This window comes from Gracilinanus agilis, chromosome 6, assembly GCF_016433145.1.
Source record: "Gracilinanus agilis isolate LMUSP501 chromosome 6, AgileGrace, whole genome shotgun sequence".
NCBI lineage: Eukaryota > Metazoa > Chordata > Mammalia > Didelphimorphia > Didelphidae > Gracilinanus > Gracilinanus agilis.
Window position 1 is genome coordinate 227,654,265 of NC_058135.1, and position 18,507 is coordinate 227,672,771.

General features: G+C 40.4%; 1 protein-coding gene across 1 annotated transcript in view; it reads left to right on the forward strand.

The window, feature by feature from the left end:
• The window catches only part of PTPRA (protein tyrosine phosphatase receptor type A), a 135,308-nt gene that overhangs the window by 93,370 nt on the left and 23,431 nt on the right, over window positions 1-18,507 (forward strand). Inside the window, exons 5-10 of the mRNA XM_044681298.1 lie at window positions 3,545-3,568; window positions 5,585-5,669; window positions 7,581-7,654; window positions 7,917-8,053; window positions 10,565-10,655; window positions 11,528-11,604. Of these exons, the coding sequence (XP_044537233.1) occupies window positions 3,545-3,568; window positions 5,585-5,669; window positions 7,581-7,654; window positions 7,917-8,053; window positions 10,565-10,655; window positions 11,528-11,604 (488 nt within the window). The remainder of the gene's footprint in view (window positions 1-3,544; window positions 3,569-5,584; window positions 5,670-7,580; window positions 7,655-7,916; window positions 8,054-10,564; window positions 10,656-11,527; window positions 11,605-18,507) is intronic.

Consider the following 18,507-nt stretch of genomic DNA (forward strand, 5'->3'; position numbering starts at 1 on the left):
TTTAGATTCTGATTTTGAATCAGTTCTCCTTTTTGCTGCCATTTTATGGGTGAGCTCCTTCCATTCACATTCACAGTTATAATGACTTTATTTTCCTTCATCCCATTTGCTTCTGTTTCATCCTCTTTCTTTCTTATCCTATCCTTCCTCAAAAGTCTATTTTGCTTCTAACCATTGCTTATTTAATCCACCCTTCCTTTTATCACTTCCCTCCACCATGTGTCTTATCCTCCTCGCCTCCTATTTTCTTGTTAGGTAAAATAGATTTGTATATCTAACTGAGTGTATATATATATATATATATATATGTGTATATATATATATATTCTTCCCTCATTGAATCAATTTTTTTTTAAACCCTTACCTTTCGTCTTAGAGTCAATACTGTGTGTTGGCTCCAGGGCAGAAGAGTGGTAAGGGTAGGCAATGGGGGTCAAGCGACTTGCCCAGGGTCACATGGCTGGGAAGTATCTGAGGCCAGATTTGAACCTAGGACCTCCCATCTCTAGGCCTGGCTCTCAATCCACTGAGCTACCCAGCTGCCACCCTTTGAATCAATTCTGATTGGAGCGAAGTTCAAGCATTGCTCACTACCTTCCCATTTCCCCTTCTAATATAAAAGCTCTTGATTGCATCTTTTACATGAGAAAAATTTCCCCATTCTATCTCTCTCATCTTCTGACAATGCATTTCGAGATCTCTTTCAGGAGGTGATCAGTGGATTCTTTCAATTTCTATTTTACTCTCTGTATAAGATATTAGGGCACGTTCCCATGATAATTTCTTGAAATGTGATGTCTAGGCTATTTTTTTTATCATGGTTTTCAGGCTAGTAATTCTCAGATTATCTCTCATTAATCTATTTTCCAGGTGAATTTTTTTTTATGAGATTTTCCCCTCCATATTTTGGCTTCCTTTTATTGTTTCTTGATATTCCTTGTAATTCCATTTCTAATTTTGAAGGATTTTTTTCCTTTGGTGAGTTCTTGTATCTCCTTTTCTATTTAGCCTATTCTGTTTATTTAAGGAGTTCTTTTCAATGAATGCACCTTTTTCATGATTAGGCCAATTCTGATTTTTTTTATTTTATTTTCTTCATTATTTTTTGTTCCTCTTTTACCAAGCTGATAAGTCTCTTTTTGTAATTTTCTTATATTCCTGTCAAATGGTTCCATTTCAGTAATGCATATGATCTTCTCATTGGAAATAGCATTAAAGAAGATGCTTGACTATATCCTTTGTTCCCTAAAGACCATCGAGCCTTTCTGACTTGAAGCTGAAACTTCCAATATGTGTTTATCTCCCCCTATTAAAACATGGGCTTTTTGAGACCAAGGACTATTTATGTGCACAGTTCTTTGTACATAGTAAGCATATGATGAATTCTTTTCTGTTCATTCATTTACCAGTTCTATAGCATGCCTTTATGAAAAGCTTGTGATCTCTTTTCTGAATTGTTCATCTATTTCTTCATTCTGTCCCAGATGGTCTGTAGTATTTTCTAATTAGAATTTTACTCTCTGTTTCTGCTTCCATTGATCTTGACATGAATGCTCTCCAAGCTTCCCCTTCTCTGGTTCTTAGATTTCCTCATGAGTTTATCTTCTTATTATATACAGTACTACTATACATTTCCTTAATCTGTTCTATTCCTTTTGATAGACACTTCCACTTTTAAAGTGTATCATCTGCACCATCCCACAAAGTCCTCAATGAATGTATTTTCCTGAAAATTTTCAACTACAACCAGTGGTTATTCATTCTGGTTAGCCCTGTAACACATCATTAGATTTTGAGAGTTGGAAGGAACCTCAATAGTCATCTTTACACCTCAGGCCCGAAAGGAATCCTCACTATAGAACTTAAGAAATGAACATCCAGACTCTGCTTAAAGACGCCTCCCCAAAAGGGGAAAACCATCACCTCTCAAGGCAGTCCATTCTATTTTGAGAATTCTAATTGTTTACATTTTTTTTCCTTTTTTCAAGCCTAAATTTTCCTCTTTGCAAATTATTTCTAGTCCTCCCCTCTAGAATCAAACAAAACAAATTTAATTCCTCTTCCAGAAGATAGCCCTTTAGATACTTTGGAGAGAGAGAGAGCTATCATATCCTCCCTGAATCTTTATTTAATTCAGTAATAGAAATCATAGCTAATACTAAAACTTTCCATTATCCTCCCCTATCCTTCTACTTTGGTTTACCTTCCTCCTCCCTTACTTTCAAAAACATCTGTTCCAGGAATCAAGTCATTGATTCCCAAATTAATATTCATTGGTAGCCATGTTATTAGACTTTACCTTTAACCCATTTCTAAAAAAGACTCTCTAGTACACATTTGTTTTTAAATGAATTTTATTTTGAGACCATTTAAAGAACTGGACAGTATCTCATAAGTTAGAGGCAGACTAGTGCATAGAATCAGGTCTTGGCTGGTTTTTCAATGCTGTCTAGTCAGTAAGCATTTATTGTGCACCTACTATGTCAGGAACTGTGCTAAATGCCAGGGATAATACAAAGGGAAAAAAGCAAAAACAGTGCTTATCTTCAAGAAGCTCACAAAAAAGAGGAAAACTCTGTTCATAACCACTGTTGGAAGACTGGCTAAGGACAACTGTAGCTGAGAAGGTTCTCATACTTGCTGTATTGTGGGAGAAAGCCAAGAAGGCCCCTAGGAAAGATCTAGTTTATTTTTTCATTATGCATCACTTCTTCTGAAATTGTTTGTAGAAGAAAGGGGAAAGATGGAAGGAGCTCAGAGGAGATGATCCATGAAATGATTCAAGGGTCCCAAAGATTATTCAGAGGATGATATTCCACTGCCCTCTATTTCTCCTCAGTTCAGAATGAGAAGCCTAGTCTAGAGGAAAGAGTAGAAAGTAGATTTAGCATCATAAGGCCAAGACCCAGCTTTGCTACTTATTTCTTGACCTAAAAAAAGTCACTCCTCCCTCTTGAGTCTTAATCTCTTCAACTATTGAATGAGGGCAATACTATCCCATGCTAGTGGAAATTGCTGTACTATTATAAACACCTTCTAACAAATAGGAAACAAAGTAGATGATCTGAAGAGAACTCATCAGAAGTCTCATAAAGGATTATCAAGGACCAGCACCTCGAGTATTCTGCCACAAGGTAGATGTCATTAAAAAATTGAAGACCAAGAAAATGCCAATAATCAGCAGGGACAAGACAGCTGGATTTATAGGATCTGTATTCTTGTTAGAGGAGAGCCATTTTTTCCTCTTTCCCTATCTCCCAGGACCAGTATATGGATCAAATGAGATAATAAATGTGAAAAGACTTTGTAAACGTGAACGGCCTCATCTTACATATAGGGGATTACAGTTAATGAGAAAAGGGGGCGGAGGAGAGCATAAGGGGAAAAAAAAGCAGATTTTCTTCAGCAGCAGTGGTTTTCCTGTGACTGGTTCTTTCTCACTGAACATTGGATCTAGTATTAAATTGTTAGGGAAACTGTAGAAGTGCTAGTTATTGTCTGTTTTCATCTTAATAAATGTTTCTATTTTTCACTTATTATACAGGTAATTCTGACTCGGAAAGAAGAGGTGAGAAACTCACCTTCTTGTTTATTGTCACTTCATTTAAGAAGCAAGTTCATTGTGTAGTGACTCCTTTCCTACTTCCTCCTCCCATTCCCTACCAATCTATGGTGACCATATGCATATGTGGTTGTGAAATGTTTTAACTTTTGATTTACATTTTCCATAATGATTTAACAGGAAATAGGAATAGAAACAAAATCCACTATTACAAAAAACTACTTTTCATACCTTGAAGATTATGAAATCCTGTGAGGGAGGTAACATAACTATTACCCCTATTTTATTTACAATTGAGAAAACTGAAGCTCCTAATGGGGAAGCAACTTGCCTATAATCACCTAATTAATAAATTACAAAGCCAAAACTCAGAACCACCCTTTTTTTATAGCTACTTAGCCTATAGATTATGTCTTTTTAAATGATTTGGCACAATGAAGCTCCTTTTTTTCTTCCTTGATGAATTTTCCCAAGAAATTTCTATTTTACTCGGGGAGGACAGAAACAACAATGCTTAATTTGTGATGATAATTTATCTTGTGCCATAATCTTCTCATATTTTATTGAACCAGGTATTGGTTGTAGATGGAATCTTCTGTCTCCATTGTTCAGTTGTGTAGAAATTTGCACCTATTTAGAGGAAAATAATAAATAAACATAGGTCTTTGCTCGTGAAATTTAATAGTATTTAAATAGGGTCCTGAGATAGTGGTAGTCCAAGGAAAGGAAGTTATAGGCTTATGTTCTCTATTAAAAATTTCATTATTTGAGGTCATAACCTCCATACGGACAAAAAGGAAATCTTTTTGCCCATAGCTTCTTCAGGTGACATATATGATAGGACCAACAATGTGAAGATGAAAGCTTTATATTGAAAGACAAATGAGAGTAGGAAATCAAACCAGTGTAAGTAAAGTCTTCATCTAGTGTTGCCACTAGTGTCTTGCTCCTCTTTTCTGATATATCTATGTGAAACATCCTCTGTTTTCATGAATTCTAAGTAGTCAATTAATTAGATATGTGTTTTGGATACCCAGATCCATAAACTCCCAATTTCTCAAATTCCAAGTTGGCTTTTGGTGGCTTAGGATGGACTTTTAATCTTCCCATAAATGTTGAATTTATAAGCATTGAAGTCATGTTACTTAAATTTTCCTCTACCTCTTTATTTCCACTTTAGTTCTGTCTCAGTGAGTAGCATTGCCATTTTAAACTATTTGATAAAGGCAACAAAATAGATTTGGCCTCTACATTGTGAAGGTTTACAGATTTCTCCCTAGTTGGAAGAATTTCTGTGAAATAAATATCAAAGCTAGTGGCCTCTCTCGTATTATTTTGTTTTTCCTCTCTTCTCCGTGAACCTTATACAGAGGCATATTTTATAGCTGCACTTTTTATAGTTAGCAAAGAACTAGAAACAAAGTTGATATGTCTGATTGGGGAAGGGCTAAACAAATTATGATACTTGAATGCAATGGAATATTATTATGCTATTAAAATATTTTAAATACAGAATAAAAAAGGATAAGGAGTACTCCTCTATCAGACTAATATACAAATAATATGCAGGATAATATACTCATATGATATTAGAGTTATAAAAGATCATAGAGACCAGATAGCTCAATCTCCTGATGTTTTATGAAACTGAGATCCAGAGAGGTTAAGTGAATTGCTCCAGATTAATGTGTTAACCAGAATCAGGCCTGAAAGCTAGGTATCTTGGTTCCTCCTTTTCCTTTCCTTCCCTTCCTTTCCCTTCCCTTCCCTATTTCCTCCCCCTCTCCTCCTTCCTCTTCCCCTTCCCCTCCTCCTCTTCTTCCTTTCCTTCCTCTTTTTTTTCCTTTCCTCCTTTCCTTTCTTCTCCTCTCTCCCCTTCTCTTTCCCTATTTTCCTTCAATTATAGAAGCATTAGGATAAGGAGCCATCACTAGCTTGTCCTTTGCAGTGGCTGCCCAAGATTCCTCTTGCAGTTAATGCCAATCCTCTAACCTGATTATGTGTGTGTGTTCTTGGTTTCAGATGAGACCCCTATCATTGCAGTGATGGTGGCCCTGTCCTCTCTGCTAGTGATAGTGTTTATTATCATTGTTCTGTACATGTTAAGGTAAGAAACTCCAATCTCTCCACTGTGGCTAAATCTAGTTCACTTTAGCACACATGACTTCAGTACCTACAATGTGCAGGTCCCTTGTGTGCTCAGCCCTTGATGGGGTGGGGATGGGGAATGAGGGATGTGGGTTGCAGTGAGGATGCCAGACTGGAGAGCAAAGTCCTTATGTTCCTGCCCATACAGTCCAGTAGGAGGATAAAAGATGTAGCCATACCACACTGATACAAGTTAAAATATGGTAAGTGTAAAGGAGAGATCAGACAGGCCTGAAAGATTATGGAAGATGAGTTAGTTCATTTTACCTGCTTTAGCTTTGAGTAAGCTCTTTGGTCTGATGTAATAGGAAAGGGTACCATTTGCTCCTCAGAACTTTTACGGGGAAAAGAGTTGTATTGTGGCTGATAAGTCACCCAGAACTTCAGCAGTAAAAGTGCTCTTTAGCAAAAGATTTCTTGTGGAAGCAGAGTAGCTCTCATCAAGATGCTAAATACAGTCACAAATAATCTCTAAAAATAGTTACCAGTTTATTAAAGGGTTTTGCTCTGTTTGTTTTTTAAATATGTTGTTCTCTTTACCAAAGAAGAAAAAATGCCCTTGGTCTGGGCTTTTGAACATTAGGAAAAGTTTGGTGGATGTCAAGGAAGGTGATCTTTGAGCATCTTCATTAAGAATAAAAGCCATTGGGGGCAGCTGGGTAGCCCAGTGGATTGAGAGCCAGACCTAGAGATGGGAGGTTGTGGGTTCAAATCTGGCCTATCCTAGCTGTGTGACCCTGGGCAAGTCACTTAACCCCCATTGTCTAGCCCTTACCACTTTTCTGCCTTAGAACCAATACATAGTATTGAATCCAAGGTGGAAGTTGAGGGTTTAAAAAAAAAAAAAAGAATAAAGGCCATTGAGTGGGTGAGAAAGCTGGAACAGGTTAGCCTTGCCTTTCTGCCCAGCTTCTGGGTCCCACCAGACCATGATGGAATTGGCCTCCTTGCCTATTCCTAGAGGATGCTAAAGACTTTGTACCTATGAAATACTATTAATCTTAAAGAGCATTATAGCAGTAAAGGGCCTATATGAGATTGTTAATAACATCACCATGATTACCAGGGCCATTGGGGGTAATGGGGATATGGGTTTAATCCTTTGATGAAGGATAAAAAAAGCTGAAATTTCCAACATCCAGCTTTGCATCCCTTCCTTTTCTCAAAGCACTAGCTTTTACAGAGGTGTTGTGCTATAGAGATTCTCAGTACCTGTCCTTCCAGCCCCAGGTGGTAGGTCTTTATCTTAGAAATCTTGCTGGGGAGTTGAGACAGATCCTTTGGCTAGACCAGCATCTAGTCTGGAACCCCATAGAGAGAAAGAGCAATTACAAGACTCCTTGGGGGCACCAAACTACTGTGGTTAGGTACTAGGACCTCCCCCTCTGCCTAGTAGAGTCACAGACCTCTGGAGACATCCTGGTATCAAATAGGCTGACACAGAAGCGGGTTCCCTACCTAAGATGTCCACCAAAGAGCAGAGTAAATCTCATAGCTCTGACCCAGGACAGATCTCTTTTACTCTTCTTCCCAGGAAATTATGAGGAATATAAATGGACAGTTTTGTTACAGGGGCTTTTTCTAGGAGTCATGTGTCAAGGACATGCAGTGATAGGTACAGAATCTTACAATTTTATCTCTGAAAGGTATAGTATTATATTGGCAGGAGGGGGCTGTATGATGTCCAGAAAGGGAGCTGGTTCTCTATTCTCACTGCACAGGGCTCTTCTCTACTCATCTGTTCCTGGGAAGATTGAATTGAACTCTATCAGAGATAGACCCAAATCTCAGTGACACATTGAGCCTTCTAAAGAACATTATTTCTTTTCTTGGACTCTAGGTGCCCATTTTTTATATTCTTTCCCATTAGGTTCAAGAAGTACAAGCAGGCTGGGAGCCATTCAAATTCCTTTCGCTTATCCAATGGACGCACTGATGACATGGGTAAGGCTGTTGGCAATGGCCTGTCTCTGCATGAGATTTACTGGGCAAGGAAAACAGGGGGTTTTGGACAGATGATAGCATTAAAATGCCCCCATACATACTCTCTCAACACCTGAGACTGACCAAAGACAGCAACCCTGGCCCTTTGTGTTGATTCTGGGGCTATCTTGGCCAGTGGCAGCAAAGCGGCAAGTTATCAGGCAGAGGGCTGGCCTTTTCCGGGGCCTTGAGTGACTGACCACTTCCCCTTGTGCTGCTGCAGAGCCTCAAAGCATGCCACTTCTGGCCAGGTCTCCAAGCACCAATAGGAAATATCCCCCGCTGCCAGTGGACAAGCTGGAAGAGGAGATTAACCGACGGATGGCTGATGATAATAAGCTCTTCCGAGAAGAATTCAATGTGAGCCATTTGTTTACCCTGTGATTGGGTGGGCAGGGCAAAGCCAGTCTGGGCAGTATGGTCCTAGGAAGTCATGTGGGAATCAGGTTATGGTTTAAGGATGAGAAGTCTGATCACTGGCCACTGTTACCTTTCACAGAGAGGTTTTAAAAATGCTGTGGATAAGACACTTAGCTGTAGACTTTTTGCCCCCACTCCTATTTTTGCATTAAGCTAGCTGTAATCCCAGGACCCTCGAGGGCCTAAGCAAGTACTGTTAGCTGAATGTGGAGTGCTAAGTGTATTCAGGGCCAGAATATTTAGAGAGTTCTAGTTAAAAATGAGTTAAATGGCAAACCAGACTCTCAAGCAGATATGAGATTGGAACTACAGCTAGGCCTGGACTGAACAGAATTTTGCTGCCATCTTGTGTCTATAGCTGGTTTAGAGGTATCATTACCCTCGAGCAGTTATTCTTAGAACTCAGAAGGAAGCACCTTACCCTATAATTATGTTTAAAATCACAGAATCTCAAACTGGAAAGGGCCTAAAAAATACGTTGTCTGGCCTATGTCCGATCAGGGATCCCTCCACAACACTTCCTCTCAAGAGACCAAACAACCTCCATTTTCAGTCTCTAGCAATAGAGGCCTCTACTGTCTTACATTGCAACCCATTCTAATTTTGGACAATTTTCATTATTAGGAAGTTTTCCCAAGCCAGAATCTGCCTTATTCTTCAGTCTAAACCAGTGGTTCCCAAACTTTTTTGGCCTACCACCCCCTTTCCAGAAAAAATATTACTTAGTCCCCTGGAAATTAATTTTTTTTTTAAATTTTAATAGCAATTCATAGGAAAGATAAATACACCTGTGGCCATCACCACTTTCCTGGATCACTGCAGCACCCACCAGGGGGCGGTAGTGCCCACTTTGGGAATCACTGCTCTAAACCAACTCTCCCCTCTACCACCACCCTCCACCACCACCCCCGCCCAACTTTGATCTTCTGCTTTCTGTGGGCAAAAAGAACAGATTCAATACTTCTCTTGTACATGGTAGCCCTTTAAGTGCTCAAAGAAAACTCATGCATTCTGTTGTTGCCACTGGTCAATGAAGGAGTTTCATGTTAGAGTCTATAGTATGTACATAACTGGAGAGAGACATCCCCTTCATCTTCTTTCCTGCTGGCCTTTGGCTATTCAGTCTGACCCTCCCTATCTAAGGCCTTAGGCCTTATGTTTATTTATTTTTTTGTAGGATCCTTACCTTCCATCTTAGAATCAATACTGTGTATTGGTTCTAAGGCAGAAGAGTGGTAAGGGCTAGGCAATGTAGATTAAATGACTTGCCCAGGGTCACAGAGCTAGGAAGTGTCTGAGGCCAGATTTGAACCCAGGACCTCCTGTCTCTGGACCTGGCTCTCAATCCACTGAGCCACCCAGCTGCCCCCTCTAAGGCCTTATTTTTAAGGACTAGTTCCAGATATTTTTGTGAGAATACAGGTACACCACTTTCCTTGGTATTAATTGCCTCTCTTTCCCCAAGTTTTCCTGTGGCACAAATTCATGTAGGCACAGTTTAGATCTAGAGCAAGAAATCAAATCAGAAATCAATAAGCATTCATTCAATGTTTACCATGTAACAGTCATGGCTCTAGGTGCTGAAATAACAAATAGAAGCAGAAAGATAGTCTCTCATACAGCTTCCATTCTAATAAGAAGAATATTCAAAAGAAAGCTGCTGAGGAGGTAGGAAAAGAGCCTGGGAGCAGGGCTGTAGGGTATGGGGAGTCAGGAGAGCAGGATGAAGAGGGGAGGAATGAAGACATGGTGGCAAGGTTGGGGAGAAACCAGCTAATAAGAGGCGAGAGGATTTTTCCAGTGTGAGAAAGTCCAGGGGTGGAAGAAATAAGCTTTCAGGGTAAAGACATTTCTTATGTATCTGCTTTGTGCAAGGCACTGAGTTAAGGCAAGTCCTGTCTTCAGGGAGCTTGCATTCTACCACAAATACACTGCAGTGTACACAAATAAGTTTAATGCAGGAAATATTGGAGCAGGAGAAAACACAGACATTTGGGAGCGGGGAGGGGGGGGGATTGGGGGGACAGCATTGAAGGCCATTCCTATTTCTTACTGTCCAAATACCAGGATTTTTCTCTATTTCTCTCTCAGTTAGATAGAGACTGCAATGAATGAACCATAGAGCCAGATGAAAAAGGAAAGAGAAACTCTGACTCTGCTGTGTCAAGAAGCCCTTCTCTATACTAGAGAAAAGGGCATCTGGCAGACAAATGTCTTTCTTCTCATGACAATACAAATGAAGCAGTGCTTTAGACCTTTAGAAACAACTTGGATTTGAGAGGGAGGGAGTAGAGGGGATGCTCCCTTGGTGCCAGATATTTCATTGCTGTGGCCATTGACCTATTCAGCTTCTCTCACAAGAATGAGAAATAGCAGTTTGCATTATAGGGATGCTTGCTAATTACAATTGCTATTTTTAGTAACTTATCTTATTTTTCTTATGTCCTCCAGGCTCTCCCAGCCTGTCCTATCCAGGCCACCTGTGAAGCTGCTTCTAAGGAAGAAAACAAAGAGAAAAACAGATATGTGAACATCTTGCCTTGTACGTGCTTCAGGGGTTTCTCACAAAACTACCCCTAGTTGAGAAGTTACCAGGCAAAAGGGTCTTCTGAGTCAGTACTTTTGAGGGTCATATGAGTAGAGTTAAGCCCCAGAGCTAAGAGGCCTTGTGGTTTCCAGGATAACTTCCTAGGCCCAACACTACTCAGTGCTTACTTCCACCAGTCAAGTCTCAATTTCTGCTCTATGCAAGGACTTGTCCTTGGTTTTGAGGAGAAAATAAGACAAATGATTCTGAAATGAACTCGGCCTGTGACTAGCTTATAGTACAGTAGATGACAATAATCACACTCTTGTGCTTATGTACTAAACTACAGTAGCTGATAAATCTCCTAATGGGACTCTTCCCAGGAGAGTATTACGTTTCCCAGTTTGTTTTGCCTGACTATGCATATTTGTTATAAGCAGATTCTCCAGAACCAGACATAAAGAGATAGACAGGCCCCCTGCAGTTTTGAGCCAAGGAAAGAAGCTGGCAAGGCCAGGAGATAGTGTTGTCAGTGGCTAAAGTCAGAAATAACCATACTATGAGCTTAACAAACTTAAAGAATCATCTAGGCCCAGCGGAGTTCTTGGTGTCAATACTGACATTTCATTGTGTCCTTGGTTACACTGCACTGTTCCCAGTCTCAGAGATCCATGTGTCAGAGATAAGGATTCTTACTTTCTATGCTCCCCACCTCTTGGTCCCACTTCAGAGTAGTGTCTTACTGATAAATCAGAAAGGAGAAGTCAAGGAAAGTGGAACCTGCACCCAAGGGCAGTAGTGGAAAACTGTCCTTAGAGAATCTAAAAGGCACATGAGACAGAGTAGATTTTCAAGGAAAGAGTCATAGCTGTTGCTCTCTCTTCTAGATGACCATTCCAGAGTACATCTGACACCAGTTGAAGGGGTTCCAGATTCTGACTATATCAACTCTTCATTCATTAATGTAAGAACTTCAACTCCTTTCGTCATTCATTTGAATGGCTTCATGTCATCACATGTCACCTGCCTGGGTCTCTCCAGCTTTCTGGGCATGATGTTTGTCTGTCTTGTCTGTCTGCCTGTCTGTTTTTCATTTGTGGCACTTTTGTAATGCAGCTATGGCTAGCAGGGAAGTCACTGTATATGGAGACTCTGGATAAGGATTGGTATCTAATAAGAGCTAAACAAGTTGAAGTGGTTCCAAGAACAATAAGCGGTTAACTGATTGATGGGGGTCGGGGTTGGGCTACATGTGGGCTTCTAGGCAATAGGACTAGAATGTCTACCCCCTTGGGGTTACCCCTACAATCCTGAGGGGAAAAACAGATAGCTCCTCTCACAACTAAAAAGTAGGAGGTAAGATTTGCAACAAAGCTTTTCTGACTTGAGTCCAGTGCTCTTTCCTCTGGGCCACCCTGTCTCACTTGTGTCTCCTCTATCTTCTATGTAGTAGATTTTTTTAAAAATCCATTTCCATTTATTCCAGCAGTCTGTAAAATTTGATGAGCATGTCATCTATCCAATGTCTAAGTCATCACAGTCTGTTTCTGGGTTTAAGGAAGAGACACAGCTCAAACTCAGAGCAAACTTACTAAGTCACAATTTATTAATATCAAGGCAGAGTATGCATTAAGGTTATGGCACCCTGATTCACTGGGGTTTACACTGGGAATAAGCAAAGGAAACTGCTTCACTTCATGAATGCGCAAATCTAGAATAAATAAACTCCAGGCATCCTTGATTACATCAGTCCTGAAGAGGGTAAAGAAGAATGTACCCAGTGGCAGCCAAGTGACTCAGTAGATAGAGAACCAGGCTTGGAGGGAGGGGGTCCTTGGTTCAAATATGACCTCAAGCACTTCCTAGCTCTGTGACCCTGTGCAAGTCACTTAACCCCAACTGCCTGTATTGCTTTTCTGCCTTAGAACCAGTACTTAGTATTGACCCCAAGACAGAAGGTAAGAGTTAAAAAAAGAATGCACCTAGAGGTTAGTATCATTCCTTTGATGCACAGGGATTATATACCTACTGATTCTTCAGTTATTGATTATTCATATTTCCTCTTCTTCCTTTCTAAAGGAAGGGGTTTAATCTCATCAACCTACCTCTCACTGTTAAAAATATTAAACAGAACAAAAACAGCCCTACAGCTGCTACCTCTCTTCCAGTTTGATATTGAGTCATTGTTTGATACTGACTCATTATCACTGTTCTTCAAATCAGTTTTGGGTCCATTTTATGTACCATGATTCTCTCTCTCTTGTTTCCAAGGAAATTGTGAAAGAATTAGTGTGCTTGGATTTCAGTGAGTCATTTGACAGTGTCTACAGCATCCCCCTGCTCTCTGTTATCCTAACCACATCCCCAAAAAGTATGCCAAAGGGAGGAATAGGGGCCCCTGAGCTTGACAGGAAAGCATTTTATACTTTGAGAAGTATATGAGTTTGGGGGAAATTGGGGAAGGAGAATCCTCCAAGACAAGAGAAAGAGGTAGGATCTTCTGACATTTCCTACCCAGTAATCTCTACCCATCTGTCCTGGAGATTAGCCAAACAAATCCATATCACACCAGAACAAGCAAAAAACTCTCCTAGAGGGAAGGTGGTAGATAGTGCAAATAGCCAATTTATTGTAGAACAAGAAGAATGGAGTGACAAACTTCTCTTAGTAAATGCAACCTGAGGCAGGAGCCTTGGGAATTGCAATTTAGACTCCCCATAGCAGCTATATATCAAACCCCACAGGAGGTAGTGCTCTGTCTTATAGCTCATGAACAATTTTATCTCTACATACCTTGAGTTATGCCTGCTCAGGGAGCCATAACAGTTGCTAATACTTGAGAAATTACAGTCATTGAACTGCCTTAGAAGGAAGAAGCTGTATTGAATTTCATTCCCATGCCTTGATTTTGTACTCTGGATGTTGGCTCAGCCATAGGAGCTTGCCTGGCAGGGAGAGACCTTTTTCCCAAGGCTGGAAGCTCTTATTTAATTACTTATTTATTTTTTTAAAAGCCCTTACCTTCTATCTCAGATCAGTTCTGAGTCAGAAGAGCAGTAAGGGCTGGTCATTTGGGGGTTAAGTGACTTGCCCAGGATCACACATCTAGGAAGTATCTAAGGTCACATTTGAACCCAAATCCTTCTGAGTCTATGCCTGGTATTATATCCAGTGGGCTACTTAGCTGTTCTCTGGCATTTTTTAGAGAAGTTGCATTCATAAGCAGTGTATGCTTCCTGCCATTGTCCCAGCAAGGGCTTCATCTCTACCTTTATGGTACTTTTGTAGGCAGCATAAGAGTCAAGAAAGAACTTCTAGATGCATCATTTCTGCTACAGACAACATCACAAGTTCTTCTCTTTAAATTAAAAGAAATCTTAGAAAGCATCTAGTTTAACCCCTTTAATGTACAGATGAAGAAACTGAGGTAGATGTGACTCTACCAGGCCTCTTCTGGTTGAAGTAATCCTCGTACCTATTAGGAATGTCATTGTTAATGTCCCTCTAGATAAAGGCAGAAATATCAGTCATCTTTTGTCTCACATGTTCTGGATGGCTTCTTCATCTCTCAAACCATGAACCATAGGGAAGGAAAGTATGAATACCGGAGCCCTAAGAAGCGGGACAAACTGGGTCATGATTCTATCTTGATCCCAGCTTTAAAGCCAGAGCCACTAACTCTAAAGGGGTAGCAGCCCTTATGAGCACAGCATCTCTAACCTAAAAAGTGCTGGCTATACAGCACCTGCAGAACTGGAGATGCACTGGGCTCTTCAGTGATGGTCTGAGGCTCAGCAATCAAATAGCTATAGGTCAGTGGGAAAAGTCCTGATCCTAATGTCAAATCCCACTAGTGCTGCTTACTACCCGTGCAATCTTCATCTCAGTTTTCTCATCTAGACAACAAGAGGATTGGATAAAATCCCCTCTGAGGTTCTAGCCTTCTGACCTCAAATCTCTGATCCTATATAAAGTCTGGAGAAGGAAATTGGTTTAGTGGGGAAAGAATTCTATCTTGGATCTGTGGAGTTTGAGATGCTTATAGAATGGTTCATTTGAAGATGTCCAGTTGGTAAAGAATTAATGCAGAATCAAGGAACATTATGGATGGATTTCTAGCTCTAGGTACCACCTGTAAAAAATAGAATTGAAGTAGAAGTTTGCGAGATCACCAAGAGAGATGGTTATATGAACATAGAGTTGGAAAAGGCCTTAACATCTATTGAGGACAGATCCCTCATTTTACAGATAAGGTGACTGAGGCTCAGAGCAGTTAAGTGACTTGCCCAGTTTTACACAGCTAGGAGATATATGAGATTGGGTATGAACTCAGGATTTCCTGACATACAATCCAGAATCATAGCCACTGCTTCTCTTAGGCTCACTCGCCCAACTTCCATTTGCCCTGGCAGGCTGGGTCCCATGGATCAGCTGAATGTTGATTTCTTCAGAATTCTAGGGATAACTCCAATGTGTTATGGATTCTAATGCTTTCATTAATAAACCCCCATCCAGTGTGCTCATCCCCAATATAGATCAAGCTATTTTATATCTCTACAAAATTTTGCAAAGGGATATTTATTGAGAAGTTGTAGTAATGATAGAAGTACAGCAACATTTCCTCATGGCAAAAGACCTACTCCCTCCTCCCCATACCCATCAGTCCTGGGAAGAGTAAAATCAAATTTAAAGTGGTTGTATATAACCACTTTGGAAAGGGAAAGGTATTTCCTGGCCCCTAGAGCCATTTCTCCTTTCGTGAAGTGTACCCACCAAGTTCATCTGGGTGTAGTGTCATATCTTTAGCTGTATCACTGGAATGGATAAGTCCCTTCCTTGTGGGCTGGGTCAACCAAATAGCTTCTAGTATGGAGGGAGAAAAGACCTAGGATAGTTATAGAGAGCCAGCTCTATATGGCAGGGGTCTTGAGTGGCATTTGGTGGCATTGGATTGTTAAGACAGGAAAAAGAAAATGAGAACAGCCAAACTAGTGGTTAGCCCATGCTGATCTAACGCTATGGGATTTGGACTTTATTTTATACTGGTTTCAAACAAAGAACACAAAGAGTCACAGCTGTGAAGGGGTTACAAATCATATACAACCCATTAAAGTCTAAAAAGTAGAGAGATGGGTACAAGGGCAAGGGCCAAATTCCAACCACCAATTAGTAGGGGTTAATTCTGGGAGCAGAAATATATTTCATGGAGATGTTTACTAATTGCATTCTGCCTTGATTTACAGATCTAGACCTGGTCAGATAAAGTCTGGCTTCAATCTTATCTCTATCTTTGTCTGTGTCCAGCCTTGACTATATTTTTTAGAGTTCAGGCTTCTTAATTATCAAGGAGAGAATTTTTTTAACTCAGTAGTTGCTGGTCTGCTAAGGACTCAAAGCTTTTCAATAAGTCTATAATGTTTTTCCAATAAGAAAAGGTATGGATCATAAGAGGTGTCAAAAGAGGGCTCTCAGATTTTTATCTATTCTCTTATTGGCCTCCCACAGATAGTGCCTTGGGGGCTACTTATATGAGCAATAATCCAACAAATAAGACTGAGAAAGATAGGAAATCAGGAGACAGCAGTGTGAGTGGGAAGAGAAGGGGATACAGTGATACAGATGCTTTTTCCTGAGCATTTAACTTAATTTAACTCTTTAAGAGCAAGTTATAAAATGTACTAATGGTCTTTAGGCTTAAGAGGAGGGAAGGTTCACTCATCTACCTTTCTCCTCCAACACCACCTCCTCTTTATGTAGATGAAACCCAGGCACTTTGTTTCATCTCATTTGAGCTAGTAGTGAGTGAGTCCTGGCCCTAAGCAGCATGTGAAAAAAAGGGATAGAATCTCTATTTAGATCCAAAAGTTACAAGAGATTACTCAGTGACCTGACCCAGAGAGATGAATGCAGAAGGGCATTGTCTTCACTACAAATAACAAAAAAACATGTTTTGTTATATAGAGTCTCATCCCCTGTGTCTATGCCAACCTGAGCTCTGTCCCTTTTTCTTGAAGAGCCTGGACAAAAGGGACTGGTCCTCAAGACAGGATGACATGGGAGTTAATGGCAGTTCTCATAAAATACCCCCTTCTCAGTAGTTAATCAATCAATAGGGATTTATGAAGCATCTACTATATGCCAAGCACTATATACTAAGCTTTGGGGATACAAAGAACAAGTGGAAACAGTCCCTACTTAAAATAAGTTCTCATTTGAGGAGACATCATGCAAACAATTATGCAAAGAAGATATAGAAATAGATATTGACATGTGGGTCATATATAGATAAATACCATCTGTAGACATAGATTTATATGTTGTTATGTATATAGAGTGACATTATAAATTAAAGATAATCTCAAGGAATCTGGAAAAGGTTTTTTTGTTTGTTTGTTTTTTTGCAAAAGGTAGGATTTGAAGGAAGCCAGGAAAGCCAAGAGGTGGTAGAGATAAGGAGGGAAGGATTTTCAAGCCTGAGAGATAGCCAGTGAAAATGCCCAGTTAGGAGGTGGAGTGGATGTGTCAGAGTCACTGGATCAGTATGTTAAGGTATAAGAAGACTAGAAAGGTAAAAAGGGAGACTAGGCTTTAAAAGCCAAACAGAAGAGTTTTTATTTGGTCCTGGAGGAGATAGAGAGCCACTGGGGATTATTGAATGATGGGGTTGGACTTGGGTTTGGAATGCTCCAATTGACATACCTGAACTGTAGGAAGATACGTTTGACAATACTTTTGAATGGAGGATGGCCTGGAATGGAGAGACCTGAGGAATCTCTTCCTGTTGTGGTCAGGTGCCACGGTACTGCTGATCCCTAATGTTGGACTGATCCTCCTCCCTATCTGAGCCTCTTCACTTGTGGAAGGTCCTAATTTAACCAGAGCCTAGATGATCTAAGTGGTGGATAGTTGAGGCATCATTGGACCCCAATGCTTAGTTGTCCTCAGTTTGGAGGTTTAAAGATTAAGGGTTTCCTGCCATTTCTATCCCTCCTCCTTTCTTTAGCTTAGTAAGAGGAGGCCAGAGTATTAGAGCTTCAATGGGGAAGGGAGATGCCTGACTTTGATTTCCTCAGAGCTGCAAAGACACAGACCAACGAGATTGTTGGTTCTACCCCTTCTACATCGTGTGGATATAGCAGTGAACTTTTCTTCCCATATATATATCAAGCAACTTTGATATCCTCTAAATTCATCCACTTCTGGGAAAAGCCCCACTTGCCCCACATTAGTTATGCCTCCTTCTGAGTCTCCATCTTCTAGACATTTGGTTTGTCTTTTTTTTTTCCCTGGGATTTGGGCCTGGCTTTAATCCTCATAATGAGTATGGTTGCTTGTATTGGCAATCACAATTGTCTTGTGATTTAAAAGTCCCACCTAAAGCTCTTGGTGAGATGGCTGTGGAATAAACTCTGCCCCCCTTCCTCTCTCAGTCATCATGGTGCACCTGCCTTCGCTTTCTATCATCATTTTCTCTTTGTCCTTGTGCTTTCTGAGCCCCTTGCTTACTTTCCTATCTCTGAACTGAGACCTCTGAAATTTCTGTGCTCACCTCTTCCCTCACCAGGGTCTAATTTGAATTTAAGCCAACATCCTTTGTCTACTTCTTTCCTCAATGATTGAAGAGCCATTTGGATTCAGCTGTTTCATGCCATTCCCTCCTCTTGGCATCATCTCCCAACCTCTTTCCTTGTGAAAAAGTCACTTTGCCATCTTGTAGGCCCTTAATTTGCCACTCCTCCATCAAAAAGCACATTTCTAAACTAAGGGAAGAAAAATTATATCCTTTAAGATGGATAGAAAGGAAGCCATTTTTCTAAGGATTCATTCTCCAGTGTGGATAACCAAGACCCTTTTGCTTCCCCACCTT